General features: G+C 37.1%; 1 protein-coding gene across 4 annotated transcripts in view; it reads right to left on the reverse strand.

Moving 5' to 3' along the window:
* Positions 1-1,414: 1,414 nt before the first annotated feature.
* Positions 1,415-17,474, reverse strand: part of DAAM2 (dishevelled associated activator of morphogenesis 2) — a 207,987-nt gene continuing 191,927 nt past the window's right edge. For all 4 annotated transcript variants that reach the window (XM_087717909.1, XM_087717911.1, XM_087717908.1 and 1 more), the window contains 2 exons: positions 10,262-10,432; positions 1,415-8,773 (listed from right to left, as the gene is read on the reverse strand). In XM_087717909.1, coding sequence (XP_087574035.1) covers positions 8,555-8,773; positions 10,262-10,432 — 390 coding nt within the window. In that variant the 3' untranslated portion in view covers positions 1,415-8,554. The remainder of the gene's footprint in view (positions 8,774-10,261; positions 10,433-17,474) is intronic.

Below are 17,474 nucleotides of genomic sequence, written 5' to 3' on the forward strand. Positions count from 1 at the left end.
AGGGAGGGAGGAAGTGGTTTTTGACACTCTGCAAGCTTCCTATAATGAAACTTACTGGAGAAAGTTAACAGGGAGATGGAAGACATTTTTGTTCTCAATTTTTGGCCATCTGTGATTGTTCTATATTTAGGTAAGGAAATATCTCTGAAACAATCCAATAGGTCATTGATTATCTAGTACACTCTATATGGGGCTGTACTTGAATTCATTTAGAAGATGCAGCTGGTCCAGAAGACACTACCTCGAGCATTTATAAGACTAGTATTTTGCCAACTCCACAACTCTACTTCTAACCAGTTAGCTTCTTAATACAATTCAACATGCTTTTGTCCTCTTTAAAGCCTCACCTCTCTCAGGACCAGAGTATTGTTGAGAACATCTACTTCCTGGGACATCCGCCTAACCAATAAAATCTGGAAGGGAAGATTTCCTCTGGGCCCAACCATATCTAGGGATTTATTTGCAATAGGCCTCTGTGGTTAATCTCTAGGGAGAAAGTATTTGTGAGTGCATACAAACATATGCAACACATTATTTCCTTACTCAGATGAAAACAGAGGTGCCTTCTATTTTCACTGCTGGTGAAAAGGTTGGAAATAATCCAAGAAGCCAGACTTTGCTATCTTATTTAAACTCTGGAATCTTGTTTTGTAACTCATCTAACCCTCTTTCATAATCAATTGTTAATCCAGTAAACATTTTTCATGTTGGACATGTTGTCAAAATGTCCCAAACAGATTAGAATTCCACTCTAAGGGAACTCAAATCTTCTTTAATTGGTTCAAAGGATATAAAATTGAGTAATTTTGCTTCATTTGTCCATTTAGTTTTGATTACAATATCATATATTGATAGTGAATGCTTTTTTTCCCTCTCTGTGAGAATAATAATGATTGTGTGCCTAGCACGTTGCACTCAGTCCATATCCAATTCAAGTAGGAAACACGGTGGCTGGGCCAAGGATGCTCTTTTTCAATCTAATCTTATTTATTTCACTGAGTTATTGTGAAGCTAAATGCAGCTGAGAGTTCCAGACATTCCTGCTAGATGGAAGAACATTCACTTGATTCCTGCATGGCTTGGAAATGTAGAGATGGCACAGCAACCTTTTGGGGACTGAGTGGGCATAGTGACTTTTGTTGTCATTGAACTTTGGAGATCAGGGCTAGTTTTAAAATGTTGGTATCACTTTCCCCAATAAGTAGACATATTATGGATATTCCCATTTGGGAAATTCCATTATCTGAGAGTTGCTCTTTCAAAACACAATCCTGATTGGACATACTTATTCCTTAAGCTTTTCTCATCCCCAACCTCCCAATACATTTTGGAGACTACTGCATTAACAGAAACTGTCAATCTATCGTGAATGGAATGATACTGTTGTCAAATGAAAAACCAAAGAGTAAACAAATTTAGTGAATATTATTAGAGTTTATTGCTTAAATATATTTGGCTCCACTAACGAAATAACTCATTGAAATAAACAGGGGCAACATCTTTTTTTCTTTTTAGTGTTACATTATATTCTTATAAAAGGTGCAGATAAAAAGGATGCTACAAGGTTTGTACATTTAATTCAGGTACAGAATTAAGTTGACCAACAAATGAGGAGACACCACAGCATTAGAAGAGTGTGACTTGATATCCACACAAAGAATAAGAAGCCCTTTACTGGTTGTGGATGGGGACACTCCAGAGACAGATGTTTAAGATTGCTTAAGGCAGATTAGTTAACATATGAAAGGCTGGGATTCTTCCACTTATTTCTGTGCTCATAGAGGAGAGAAGAATGATACCTTCTAACCATTTTGCAATGTGAACTTATCAAGTAAGCAAAAATCATTCACTAGGAGAAGAATCCATCTCAAGTCTTTGAGCTTGTCTTACCTTCTAGTCTAGAACATGACTGAGAGGACAAAGACAAAAATTGCATATTTTATAGATGTCTCTAGAAAAGTTAGAAAAATGATAGGGTAGAGGGGGTTGCCATCTTGCTCATTCCTCCCCAATTTGGGTCCAAGGTTAAACATCACCCAGATGCTGGCCAGTTGCATATGTGTCATTTATGCATGACTGACATTACCTCGCCCTTTGGATTTGATTGGCAAATCCATTTGATCACTGTGGGTCTCGTACAGCAGGGGCCCCTAACCCCCAGGCCCACAACCCATTATCAGGCCTTGAACCATTAGGAATCGAGCTGTGGAAGTGGTGGGCAAGCAGTAGGGCGCACACCTCTGCTGTTTGTGCAAATGGAGCTGCATGTGCATGCATGCACTCTCACCCACTATTCATGTGGACTCTCCCTTTCCCACCCACCCTGGCCGGTCCACAACGTCAGAAAGGAGTGGAACTCTGTTGTATATTATGGAAGATAAGCACTTCTGAACAAAGAGCTTTCCCTTTCTGGAGATACAGAGCCCATTTGTGGTATTGGGACAAACGTGAACACACCCAGCCTTTGTCTGCTCTGTCCATGGAGTACCAAGACATCACTCAGTTTGCTCATAATGCCCGGTGCAGTCTCAATAGTCATGGCTGCAACATGGTGTACAGACACACACACACACACACACACACACACACACACACACACACACACACACACAAAGCAAACTAAAACATGGCAAAATAAATAGAAGTGTAGCATTTACAGGTTTCCCTTAAAAATATTCCTAATATTTTTAATTAAAACTTAAAAAAATATTAAACAAGACTGCATACATCATGTACATAACAGAACTGTACAAATGCTCTCCGCTGAGGTTCAACCTGGGAAGCAAAAGCAAAGCTACCAAATAAAGCAGTAGTCTAGCATCCCCCATGATGAAATCCTTCCACCCTTTTTCTCTCTGTCTCGAACTAGTGACCCTATTTCCAAAGAGCAAGGACATTTCTTACAAATGAGAAGTACCACTTTAAGTCACATTGCTACAGCATTTTGGGGTGAGGGCGACTTCATCTGCTTTATTATTCCTTGGAATGCTTTGCGTGAACTGGTATTTTGCACATAAAGAAAATGCTGCATTGGATTGAAATAGATGAACAGGGTTGGATCTAACAAACAGTATGTTTACTAGCCAGAACTGGTAAATTACTTATATCACTGCTATTCAGCAATGGATCCAAAAGAGCAGCTTCTGTTAGAAGTGCATCTTCCAGTAATTATTTCCCTATGTTGCAGGTATTTTACATGGTTTGTATTTTGAAAAAACCTAACTCCCTTTCTTATGTGTTAAACATTAATTCTTTGACTGCACTACAGGTACTCCTTGACTTATGATAATTGAGCCCAAAATTTCTGTTGTTAAGTGAGTGTTGCCCCATTTTACGACCCTTCTTGCCACAATCATTAAGTGAATCACTGCAGTTGGTAAGTTAATAACCCAGTTGTTAAGTGAATCTGGCTTCCCTATTGACTTTGCTTGTCAGAAGATTGCAAAAGGTGATCACATGGTCTTATGGCACAGCAACGGTCATAAATATGAACCAGGTGCCAAGCATCTAAAATTTGATCACATGACTGTGGGGATGCTGCAAAGGTCGTAACTGTGAAAATGGCCACAAGTCACATTTTTCAACTTTGAAAACAGTCACTAAACAAACTGTTGTAAGTTGAGGACTACCTTTAGATACAGTTGGATGACACGAATAGTCAAGAGACTGTGGAGGAAAAAGGACCAACCTATCACAAAACTTCAAAAATAGAATTAGGCTTTGACTATAAATGCATCTGTGTAAAAATTGTCTAATTTATATGAAACAGTTCCAAAGGTGCTTTTCCAAAGGAATTACTAGGAATACAAACCCTTCCATTCCCCGCCATACAGTCAGAATTGAAGAAGCTTCTTGGATGAGAAGCAAAACATCTTCAAGGAAGTCTAGCTGCCTTTTGAAAAGCACCTTGGGATAACCATTAACAGGATATCTGAGAATCTCCATAGACATTTATATGAAACAGGATCTCCACAAAAGGCTAATCTTGTTTTTGGGCTGCCCCAATTAAGTCAGGAGACATAATGGTTAAAAAGTTACTCTTTGTTTCTTTCCCCTGGTCTGTGGTAATGCACAGTTTAGCCTCTTAACCAGAAAGTTATTGCTGTCATATCTTGCGGTCAGATAAACTGCTACGAGATATTATTGCTTCTTCGTAAGATGTGGAAAAGCAAAAAAAAAAAAAGCACTTTTGCTTAGGATACCACGAGAGTTATCTCATTTGTTCTGGATGTTTTGATATAAGAGTTGTTCCCTCTCAGCCCTATGTGAATTTTTTTTTCAGACTGAACATTCTCAGGTTCCCTTCTTGAGAGGGAATAAACTGAACATAACATGTTACAGCTGTTATCTACATCAATACAGGAGCCAAAGTTCAGTCCTCTCTCTTGACTTCTCGGGAAGGGATAGAAAACTGGATGGAGAAATGGACTTCTCTGCTTCAAGTTGCATGCACAAATTCAAGGCATGCACATGATACATCTGTGCATTTTGAGTGGACTCCGATAGACCCCACTTGCTAACTTTGCAACATAAACAATGCAGCACCTCTGGGGATGTCTTTTTTCAAAAAAATGGATCACCAAATATCAAGAAATAAGGGAAAGCAGTGTGTGTGGCTGAAAAACATCACCTACGGTTTTTTTTTAAAAAAAAAGGATTTAACTGGATTCTGGTCTTTTGTTGCTTATTTTATTTTATTTATTTATTTAATTTCAATAATCCATGCTGTTCTAGGCCTCAAGCACCTATGAAACAGTACCTTTATGTGATTTGCAAAGTTCAGCAATAGCTTCATTTGGCTAAAGAAAAAACATGGGCATTTGGCCAACAGCCGAGCTAATAATCTTCACACAGAGAGATGCTATGCTTTTGGCCAGGGGTGAGGGTGGTAAATAAATTCCAATGTTACCTCTGAGAAAACCTGGTTTGAACTGGGATTTTTTTTTTTTTTTTTTGAAAACTTCTATTTTGGAGCATAGAATTCAGCTCCAGCTATTTTTTATTTAAATCTATGACAATCTGAAAGAGAGGTCATGGGAAGTTGCTACTAAATTCCATCAACTGTTCATGGGAGTTGACATTTGCCAAGTGAAGGAATGACTCAAAATACAGCGAGCCCTGGTTACAAACAAATGAATCTTGTTGTAAGTGTAATTATATTTAATATTATTTTTAGATATTATCCTATCACTAAACCAGACTGCTAGGTATTGCTCTAGGGGAAAAAATCTTACTGCAAGGAACAGAATTGAAACCACCGAGACCTATAAATCTCTGATCCAGGTTGCTGTAGATTGTACAGGAATAGGTGAAGAGATACTCCCATACTTTATCTTGGGGAACCAATGGCAGAAATACTGGCAATAATAATATTTTTTTAAAAACAGGACTTATATGGCAGAGCTAGGGGCAAAAATAAAACGTCTGATTCTCTCTAACTATCATATCAACTTCCTTGACTGCCCTACTCCCAGGGGGAGAAAAATGCATTGTTTATTTGAACATGGAATCTTCCTCTTCCTGCTCTTAAGTACCTCATTGATAATTGGCAACCTCCTCAGGGTTTTGCAGGGGCCACTGGTGTTGATGGTCAGTCTAGCTGAAAGGAAGGAAATTTCTAACGTAACTCTGATGCAATGTTCTTAAGTATCTTCCAGAGATCAGGGTTATCTGCCAATCATCTAAACTAAGAGATATCTGTATCAGGAATGGCCACTGAAACCTATGGCTAGACCTACCTTCTTTTTATCCTGGTTCCTTACTGCAGTACCAATGTGACTTATTTACTTACCTTACTGCAGTAACAATTAGATGGCTCAGATTATACTTTATGGGAAGGAAAGGAGTATAGTCACAGATGAAGAACTTGAACTGGACTGCATCTTATTTCTGGTATATAATCTCTCTAAGGAATTTGAGAGTACTGGGTGATATCACCCAATGTTTATTATTTTGAAGAAGGTGTAATCTTGAAATTTGGTGCAAGGAAAATAGGCTTGCCTTGCACTCTGCCATTTTAGTCTTTCTGGACAAGACAAGAGACATAGTGTAATACTACATTTCTACTAAAGGGAACAGTCAGAATCTCAATGTAGCATTCATATTTTTCTTTAAAATATCTTGTTCATCCTGAAGAATCCCCAAAGTACAACCCTGTTAATCTTCAAGAAGATTTAGGGTGGAATCATTCAGTTCTGAAAGAGGAAGAGAGAGATCATCCCAAAGGTGCTTTTTTAAGAGGCAACTGGACTTTCTGATTTTTCTTTGAAGATGTTTCACTTCACATCCAAGAAACTTCTTCAGCCTCTTGGATGAGAATGAGAAGTGAAATGTCTTCAAAGAAAAACCAGAAAGTCCAGTTGCCTCTTGAAAAAGCACCTTTGGGACAACCATGACCTGGATGATTGAAAATCTTCATAGGGGGGGGGGTTCATTTCCATGTGATGAAGGATCATCTTATAACTCAGTGTTTCTTAAACTTTTTCTGTAAGGATCCCTTCCCACCTTTTAAAATTATGGAGGACTCCAAATGAACTTTCATTTGTATGGATTATATTAATCAACATTTACTATACTAAAAAATTGCATTCATTGCCAGTTCTCACAATTTGATGGGATTTTAATATTAAGAATTTTGATTTTGTGGGCTTCTGAGAGGATGGGCAGAACCACACTTTTAAGAACCACTGCTCTAAATAATATTTTAAAAAAACAGGCAGCCCTATGACAGATGTTTTTTTATATGAAGGCAAATTATCTTCCCATACATGTCATGAAAACATCCTGTATTCTGGAATGCTATGAACAGGAAAATTCAGAACCAGAGCACTGAAAACGAGGACATACAAAAAAATAAGACAATTATTTTTGAAGATTTGAGCACTTCTATTTAGGGTTCCAACATTCAACCCAACGTTGATAGGAGAATCTTGCAATATGGCTTATTAATCGGTGCTTGAGGGAGAAAGGAATTTTCTACTTTACAGAAATAAACTTGAATCTACACAACTTTTTTATACCAACAAAAGCAAGTAATTAACATGACAATTGGAGTGTCTTTTATAATCCCTGGAATCCTATGGATTTTGCCTTTGCAGAAAAGCTTTTTCAGACATCGTTTTCAACTTTGCTTCCATGTTGCTCACGCTCAAGCTTGCACCATCTTTTTTTTCCTGAGATCCAGTTGAGAATTGATGAATAACTATTCAATTCATAAGATTAAAAAAAAACCTATACTGCATAGTTCTATTAATGTACAACCATGTAAGAACAATGAAACAGGGAAGTATTATTTGGCTTTCTCTACATATGCCTGTTTCTGTTTTGGCTGTTCTGCAGACAATTTCTTATTACACGATAAACTGCTTGTTTATTGTCACTGCAAGAGTTGTTTTCAAATATACTGGATAATCCCTTTTGGGTCAGCCATATATCTTAATTGTTTTTTTCTCACTTCCATTGTGATGGAAAAAATCCTTGAATGTGTCCAATTACATAATACTGTGAAAATGTTGTTGGAAGGTTGCAGTTGCTGAAAAGGACAGTCTGTTAGAATGAAAAATGTCCATCCCAGTTGAGTCACGGCTTCCAATAAATGACCAGATTCTCCTTTTCAACTATCAGACAAACCATTTGTGTATATATTTTTTAGTTTCTACATCTTATTAGTTCAAATAATTTGTGTTACTGTGCTATCAAAATAATGCAGTTTACAAATGGAAATACTGCTATGCCCCAAACCATTTCCTACCACATTGCTTAGCAATGATAACTGATCAGGTTCAGGTTAATGATGATCACTCTCAGAGTATGGTTCCTTCTATTTTCTCACAACTTGGTCTAAATAGCACACTTCCAAATACTCAAGTGATTAGAGTGGGGGTGGGTGGGTGGGGAAAGTGAGTTTCCCAAATATTTTACGCATCTCAGAAACAGAACAGCTCCAACTACTTCCTCTGACGCAACATCACTTGCTTGTCATGCACCAGTGATTACCAGTCCTTGAGACCAATGTCATGTTTCTCAAAGTCAATTGCCTTTTGGAAATCCAGTGGAAGATGAGAACTACAACACTATAATACCACTAATTCACTCTTGAAGGCAGGCCAAACCAAAAATGGCAGGAAAATTCAGAACCATCCTGAGACTGTCTTGCATTTTCTCAGCATTGGAGATTGAAAAAAAAAAAGTGTAAACTTTGGCACACGATCCTCCCCTACCCACCACCCCAACTGGTGCAAAAAGCCACCAAGCTTTCTGTTCCATCAAAAGGGTCCAAGTGAAGTTGTAGTGGAAACGAGAAGCCATTTGATCAATCAAAAGGGAAGGTTTGATGACAAATCCTTTGGGCACTAGAGAGGCACTTTTACCATCATTCCAGATTATGTAAATATGGAAGAGAGCAAGACAGGAGAATAAGTTCATCCTGGGGAAAAAAAAGCCATTGGCACTAGATGCGCTTCCTGCAGAAAGGATTTAGACAGTCTCATCGACTTGGTTGCAGCAGTCGTTCATTATGGTTTTGCACTTTGTGTAATCTTCACATCGTCCATATTTAATAATTGAGCTTTGTTATTGCTCGTTCCCGACTTATCTCCAGATTTTGGTTCCCTGAACGCTTACGGTTGCGCTTGAGCTTGGATAAGTCTTTGTCAAACACTTCACCTGATCTCAGTGCTGACACAAGATCATCAAACTCTCCTCCTCCTTCCTCTGAGATACTACCAGCCTTTGCTTTCTTCTGACGCCGCTCTTTCTCTCTCTGCTCTTTAAGCTGTTAAGACAGAGACACAGATTTAATAGATTTAATATAGTGGCTGGCTGTAAAATGCACTAATAAAGACCATGAACAAAACTAATTAGAACTAATTTAAAAAGACATTCATAAGAAGTTGTTGCAACTTCATCCCAGACTCAGCTATTCATTGGGAAAATTCCAAACTTCAACAATACTGGGAATCTTCAACTTATGATCACAACAGAGTGCAAAATGTCTGTTGTTAAGTGAGTTTTACTGCATTTCATGACCTTTCTTGCCACAGTTGTTAAGTGAATCATTGTAGTTGTTATGTTAGTGACATGGTTGTTAAGTGAATCTGGCTTCCCCATAGAGTTTGCTACTCAGAAGGTCGCAAAAGGTGATCACATGACCCCCAGGACATTGCAAGCATCATAAATATGGACCAGCTGCCAAGCATCCAAATTTTAATCACGTGACCACAGGGATGCTACAATAGTAATGAGTGGGGAAAATACTCATAAGTCTCTATCTTCATTGCCGTTATAATTTTGAACAGTCACCAAATGAATGGTTGTAAGTCAAGGACTATCTGTTTAAGAAGCTAAATGTAACTTTTTGGGATCAGTCTCAAAAACTATCAAGTCCAGCATCCTGTTTGTAACAGTAGCTAGCCAAATACATGATGAGTTATCTTGTGTTATTTGTTTCCTTGGTTTGTATTTTATGGAGTTTGCCTTTTTTCCCCTTTCTTTTGCTGTTTTTAACATTCTGCTATTTGTTTATGTAAAGCGTTTTTAACTTGTTCTTCCACTGAAGAAAACCTTCCAGAGTGACTTACAAAGGTCAGGAATAAGACAGACTTGCTCCCTGGGGTTTATAGTCCTAAACTGAACTTTTAACTGCTTTTTCTGTGTTTGTTAGCCACCCTGTGGGTTTTGAAAATCAGCGTAAATAACATCGGATTCTTAACATTACATTAGAACATGGGGCATCTGTAAATGATGGGCCTGGAATGAAAGTATGCAAAAAAAGAAAAGGAACTGGAAAAAGACCTTGGATAAAAGTGACTTAGCTTGCAAATCACATCTGTATCAACAATTGCTTCATTAAAGCCAGCAAGACAACTCTAGATTGAACATAAACAATTTGTGAAATATTCTGGAAACTACTTCTAAAATCTTGTGATTAGGCTGCCAAACTGAGCCCAAGAGTAACCCCTATAACATCGCCATCACTTATTCTAACAAACTCCTCTCCTTTCTGAGTAGCTATCTGTTACCATGCTGGCTGGCAAGGAAATGTTTAGGTCCTTCAGTTTTGCAAAATTATTAGTTTATTCTCCATTTAAGAAGAACCCAAGAGAAACAATGATGTAAGCCAGCTTGTGAACTGTTATGTACAAAATTACACGGTAAGAAAACGTATCCTTTATTCACACTGCCTTTAACTTTCCAAGACATTCAGGAAATCATTTTTCTGAAAAAAATAGTTTTTTAAAAATTCTAACTTTTGAGTCCTCACCATGACTTCCATCCGTGCCCTGCGCTCCTCTTCTTCTTTCTTCTTCCTCATATTCTCCAGATCTTGCTTAGCTTCTGTAAATGATTGCAGGAAGGTGTCAAAGATGCCAAAAAATTCATCTGGCTGCATCCTTCCCTCATTCTCGCCAAAATGCTTCAGTGCTTTGGCATACTGTTAAAGAAAGGAAGAAAAACTGGCATTTAGAATGAAAAGAATACAGTAAATGTTTATTAAGAAAAAAATACTATGATCTGTAAACGGAAGTGTTCAATTTCATGGAGACTGTACATTTTGTATTTTGTTTCAATCTCAGAGACACGTTCGAAATTTAAACACTAGAATTGTTTCGTATCAACAAGGATAAATGAAAAATTTGTTCCATCCAAATTGTTACAGGTATGTTAATTTATTATATCCTCAGTCTTGGAACTGACCAAAACTGAAATGTACCTGTCACTGTATACTTCACTAAATTTTATGATTGACTAGCAACTTAAACATATTCCCTAGATTTCTATACATTGGGTAAAACCCTATACAGCCTGAATTTATAATATGCACTTCCCCTATGCACAAAAAACTGCATAGGAAAATACAAATATTAAGAAAAGCTTCCAGAAAAAAGTTTATACTTTACAAATAAACAAATGGACAAATTTGCATTCCTTTAGACTGCTTTGGAGCACCTCCGGGATTTAGCAGAATCAATAAATAATCCAGAATATATTTTATGCTCTAGGCAAAAAGTGGAGAGACCATGAAGAATGGACTTCTGTTTGACCGAAAGAAATCTCGACAATCATGAGGATTTAGCAGTTTTGTTAATTTCTGCCAAAATCACACAAAATGGTAAAACAATGCAAGAGAATCCCGACTTATCATATATACTTTCCAATGGTTCCTGTTTGTTCTAGTGGGTGAGCAGCTGGACAAACCACGAACTCTTTGGCATGAAAAGCCTCAAAACTAATTGTTCCATATAAACAAGAGATCCTAGTGGCTGGATAGAAAACTGACAACTGTCCTTTCAGGCATAATGCTAAGCTATTTCTTTCTGTTAAGCTCTTAACTGTCTTGACCGATCTTATGGGGAAAAAGTGACAGGCCAGACTGGTGAACAATAATGCAGACTGGTGAGCATGACTCTTCCTTCTTTCTGCATGGATAGAATCTACAAAAATACAACTACACCAACAACATTAGTGGAACTTAAGTGAGGAATTTAACAGCTCGGGTAGCAATTCCACTTTGGAATTACTTTTAAATCCCAATGAAGAAACATGGTTAGGGAGTGTCTGAATTTTCTTCAAACTTTTTCCTTTCTGGATACAAACTTTCAAAGCCATTATGTGATTTTTAGAATTCAACCATAGCCCATACCTGAATCTTAAATCCAAAATCTAACCTCCATGCCTCACACCAACTATCATCAACAACCATATTGTTTTGTCCCTTTGAGAGGAAGAGCAACCCTATGACAGAATGAAGGCTGTCAGAGTTTGGATAGGGAATAACCGGCTTCAGTTTTCAGAATTTATAATATTAATTGCTGTCTTGTTATTATAAATCAATGGTTATTCAAACAAAACTTAATAACAAAATCTCGATTAAGGCACATTTTACATGACTACTTACCCAGTAAGTAATTTAGCAGCACTGTTTTTTTGAAGAAATGCTATTAAGTGGGTGATTTACTCATGGATAATATATACCTTTAAATCTTTTAACAGTTTGAAGGTTGACCTCTGCCTGGCACTGAGTCTACATAAATGATGTGTTTAGTGATCTTCCAATGTAAGCTAAGAAAGCCCTTCTTACAAATTCTATTAGATCTTCAATGGCTTTTATGATGAAATCACCCACTGGCAGGTTCTGTCAACACTGGGGTTAGGGATCCTTTTCTTTCTACTACAATGCAGTTCTGTAGTTTGAAGGGCTTACTACATTCCTTTTTGTTAATTCACTTCTGTTAACCCTACCAATCCCAAAATAATTTCCCTTTTGCTGTTCACCTCTGGATAGAACAATACAGTCTTTCTGCATCCATGGCTTTTGGTTGATCTCCATACAGTTCTCTATATCTTTGCCTGATTTTTCACTACACTGATTTCAAATCCCCAGTACCCAATAAAAATCCCTTAGGCATGGCATCAAGCCCTGACCCACAACTGTACAGCCTGGTATTGTGAATGACATACCCTTTACTTTGTAACTTAAGAGATACAAATGTATTTTTGTTAAAATAAAGAATTTTTTCTTCTTCATCTTATGACATAATAGGCCTGCAGACTTCAGTGCCAGCAGTCCTCCTACCACCAAACTTTCCAGTCAATTCGTCTTTTTGCCAAAGCAAATAATTTAGGCAGTTGTTCATTTTGTAAAGTTGTTTCAACAGAGGTAGAAAGAGGAACAGCAGCACTCAATCACAGCTACCCCTGCCAATGAAATTAAGCAGCTGCAGAAATGCCATTGCAAAAGGAAGTTTAGGGGAAAAAATGGGGGAAGAGGTCTTTTCAGACCAGAAGAAAAACACAATCATGGAAAATGTGTCAGATGGCAGAACTGTTATTTGAAGTGGTAAAGAAAAAGAATGACAAAATTTTAAAAATCTTTCAGTCGAAAAATACATTATTTGCAATAATTTGGTTTTTTTTAAGTTCATGCATTTCCTCTTTTTTCTTGCTTTAAGTATTATATGTGTGTCTTTGTGTGTATGTGTTGCAGAGGATTCTCTGTTAACGATTCTCATAATTTAATGGTTATTGCAAGCACAATACTTCCCAGAATGACTGAATTCAGCTGTCTTGGATCATGCATTGGAAAATCCAAAAGGAAGGCAATAGTGTCATATAGCAGTTGTGTACTGATTGGGTTCTTGTGTCAAAGTTATTTTGACACATGCACAGATGAGAGGTCAGTGCTCATCATTGACAATATCACAATAAAAATGTTTTATACCATAGATGGGCTGAAATTTGCACATTAAATAAATGAAAATGGGTTGCACTGATTGAATTCTTCAATCAATCACAGCAAAGCTGTCCAATGATCTGCAATCCTACGGCTCTAACCCATGTTGTAATCATGCTGCTTTGGCCATGTATCTTAGCTTTCAATTGAAAAAAAATGAAGTGATTTGTCACATAGGTACTCTTAAAGGGAGCACATGCACAAGCAGGATTAATAGCCGCACAATTTCCAAATGTATTCTGAACATTTGAATACATTTGAAAACATGCCCAGAATGCCTTCTCAGACTTTCATACTCAACCAATAGAAGATAATATTGTGGGGAGAGGAGCCAATGTGTAAGAAAATATGATGGGCTGGGTTTTATATGCAAATAATCTTTGGCTCCTCCAGTTTTAGTCCTTGCATTAGTCCTATCAAAATTCATAGGGGGATCTAATCTGTCTTTCATCTACTGATGATTGAAAGCTTTCAGTTGCTCTAGGAGAAAGACATTTTTTAATCCCTGTTTTAAACAATGTATTTTTAAAAATATACTACCTCACCATTTAGGCCTTGGCATTTATATTGCCAGATTCACATACAGAAAGAGTTGTGCTTCCACTGTAACACTTCTTTATTAGTCTAACTAATCTTTGTGTTAAGTGCAATTTCCATTCATAAAAATCATACTTGTAGTTCATGTTCTGTTGCAAAACCCAAATGGAACAATATTGTGGATTCTACAGTGTATAGTCTTTTCTCCAACTTTACTGGCTGGTTGGAAATGTTTCTCTGGCGTAGATAATACAACTTCACCAACAGAGACTCTATTGAATTTGGAGACATTTGAGCCATAGAAATACATCTGACTTGATATATCACCCATCTAATATTTTGAAAATAGGGAGGGAAAAGAAAAAGATAAAAAAAAAACAATTCTAAGAAAAAAGATTAGATTCTCTTGGAGATAGAAGATTTCCTCAGTCCACATGCTGCTCAGTATTTGAAAAGCTGTGCACTCTTCCAAAACTCAAAATAAGCTCCTTCAAGCACAGTAAATGTGTGCATGCTATGAAAAGACATTAGGGAGTGATAAATGATTGGACATGTTATAGTAATTAGTATTAAACTTCTCTTATTGAGAGCATTATGCTGGCAAATCTGTTCTCAGCCACTTCCAGAAAAGATTGGCTTTTCTGTGCAAATACTTTTTAATTAGCTTAGCAGAAACAGGAACTCAATTTTCCTTCCCCAGTATGATTAAATCCTGTTTTGGATTAAAATAACTACTATCTTAATCCATACAGCTCCAGAAAACAAATTGCACAATAGGATGGAAAGACTAATAGCAATGGGAAAGACTGCCTTTAAGTTGAATTGGCACAGATATATAGAACACTTTTATATGCTATCCTATGCTATACGATTTGTTATAAGAAATGGGTCTTGACATCCATAAAGCTACTGCACTACATGGGACAGTCCTTAGTGTGTCAAAGAAATGTATTTCCCCCTTTCCCTATGGATATCATTAAAGATCACTATAAAGTTCAATACAAGAGGTTCCTGTTTCATAGGAAAAAGAATCACAATGGTCACATTTTCAGGTAGGTTACAAATGTTCATTAAACGGACACTGTGAAGCATGGAAAGCTGAATGTCCACATTGTCCATTCAGATGTAGATTTCAGGTTGTAGTTAAAAGTAAAAAAAAATAAAAGACTGTACTTCCATCTGTAATGTGCTAAAAAGAAACATATACAGGTTATGGCTCAAAAGTGGATCCCAAGGCATTTGAAATCTGGCGAGGAAGATTTCTAGCTTAAGGATGATCTCTTTCTTCCCAGTTACTTTGGAAACTCAGTTCAGTCGACAGGTAACATTCACACTAAAGCCAGGCCTTTTTGAGAGTCTGTACACTTTGGCTCCTGTCCTTCACTGTTCCTTTTGGCTTGCCAGTTATATATTTTAGTCCTTCGGTCTAAGCGGTCCAGAAATAAATAGAATTTTTTTTAAAACATCAAGAGAAAGTTTCTTTTAATGAAGAAAAGCCAAACAAAAAGTGAAGGGTCTGGGAATCAAAGTCCTATGTACACTAGGGTTCAAGTTAATACTATATTAGCCCAAAGCTAAAAGACAGATGTTTAACAGCTTGAAATAGCATACTTGTTTCTTTAAGATTAAAAAAAAAATTGAATCTGACTAAAACCAGAGAAAAATGATGCTTATTTTATTTTTATAACATTTTTATTTCCTCATTTTCAAATGAAGTCTCTCTTTCACGTTTGCACTGACCTTGTGATGGCTACACAAACTGTCAAAAACACACCTACCGGACAAGAGAGAGTGATGACAAAATTTTCTAAAACAGGGAGAGCAAAAGATTCTGTCCTGTCTTGGAATACAACATAACAGGACTGGGTTTAGCAGCTGGCTATTTCTGCTGCATGGGTAGGTTCAAATGGGGACCCGTGTAGTGGCATTATTAACTGAGACCACAATTGGGTGGACTACTAGTTTTCCTGAAATTACTCAGAGTCTGAAGACTTCATCTCAGGGTGGAAGGATGTAGTCATGTTTCAGTGGATATAAACCAAGCTGGAAACCTATCACTTAACTGAACCACCCACCTTGTGAGAATAGAAGCAAAGAAAAAGCAGCTGGTGAAGAAATGACATGCTCCTGCCATTCACAGATTTCTTGCCCTCCTTCTTCATTTTCTTTTCATAACTTGTTTGTCTATTTCTTCTTTGTTCTCTTTTCCACCTGAGATGTGTCTTCTTAGACTTATCATAACCCTATCTTTGCTACATAGAAAAAAATCTCTCTGCATAATAATATCTTGTATGGACTTTCACTCTTCTCTTATGTATTTCGTGGCTGACAAAATATTTTGTAGATCTTTTTGAGGGGAATGTTTGATTGATGAATGGCCCAGAGTAACTCCATCTCTTTTTTTCCTTCCAAGATAAAAATAATCCTACAAGAACTGCATGTAGGTTCAGGAATGTATGAACAATTAAAATGAACTGTCATACCATCACAAAATATTTCCCTTAAAAGAGAGGAAAATGCTAACAATTTTAGTCACCACTGAACTGTGGTGGGACTACAATGGCTCGGGAAGAACTTTCAGTAAGAGAGAAAGGATGAGGTGGCCTAAGATGATCAAAGGCCAGGCCCACAGAAAATGAGGCCAATTAGGGTTGCCAGGCTGTCATATTAATAGGGCCACCTATGCAGAAAGACCTCTGAACTGTAAGCTTAAGGGTAAGAATTAGCTTTACTTTTCTGTAAGCTGGGTACTTCTTAGACTTAAAAAAGAATGTAAAAGATAGACCTGATGATTAAATCAATCTGTAATAAGTCAAATCTGGATAAGAGTCACACATCAAATGACACATAGCAAGAACAGAGGACAGAGAACAGATAGCTAATTCTGCTTATGTGTACCTAATTATGATATGTGGTGGTGCAGTTCAAAGGAATCATGCTACACTGAGAGACAATTAGAGGGGTCTTCAAAATGGGACTGAAATTAAGTTTCCTGTATCACTTGCCAAGACATTCACAAGTTATAAACAATAAACAATTTAAATCGTAACTGACCATCAGAAAAATCTAATAACCAAATAATAGTAATAGGATTTCCATCTTTTTTGACAAGCTGCTAACATAAAGGAGGAAAAAAAAAGAAATGGGATACTTACTTTGTTTAATGTAATGTTTATTACATTAGCAAAGAAGGGAAGATTTGACATTGTCACACCTTATTTACATTATGACATGTTCTTCAAACAATTTCATGCTGTCTCTTTATCTGTTTCTTCCTCACCCTCGGGACTTATGGGCATAGTGCCAACTTCAAGTCAGGAGCAAATAATACTCTATTCTCTAGGTTACATGAAAAGCTGGCTTTGGGGACATGAAACACAGCAGTTCAGAAGGAAGTATCCTATTTGGACTGGGGTAATATGCTAGGAAGTTGGCATATGTTCCTGCATTTCTTGGGACAAGAACAATACAGATCACACCAATAATTTATAAGCAGATATTATTTGCTTTTAATTCTTTGTTACTCATCAGAAGCAGCTTACAACAGGTTCACTTGGATAGTTTGATTACATTGGCTAGTAGGATCACCACCACCTTCCCTGAAGGGCATAGAAGGCTTAGATAAGGACATGACAGCATAACATATTCAATCATAAAAGTCGAATTCATTTAAGTTGTTGAAATATGACAGCAGACCCCTTTTCAA

This window comes from Thamnophis sirtalis, unplaced genomic scaffold (genome assembly GCF_051295495.1).
Source record: "Thamnophis sirtalis isolate CommonGarterSnake01/CBP01778 unplaced genomic scaffold, rThaSir2_p1.2 scaffold_6, whole genome shotgun sequence".
Classification (NCBI taxonomy): Eukaryota; Metazoa; Chordata; class Lepidosauria; order Squamata; family Natricidae; genus Thamnophis; species Thamnophis sirtalis.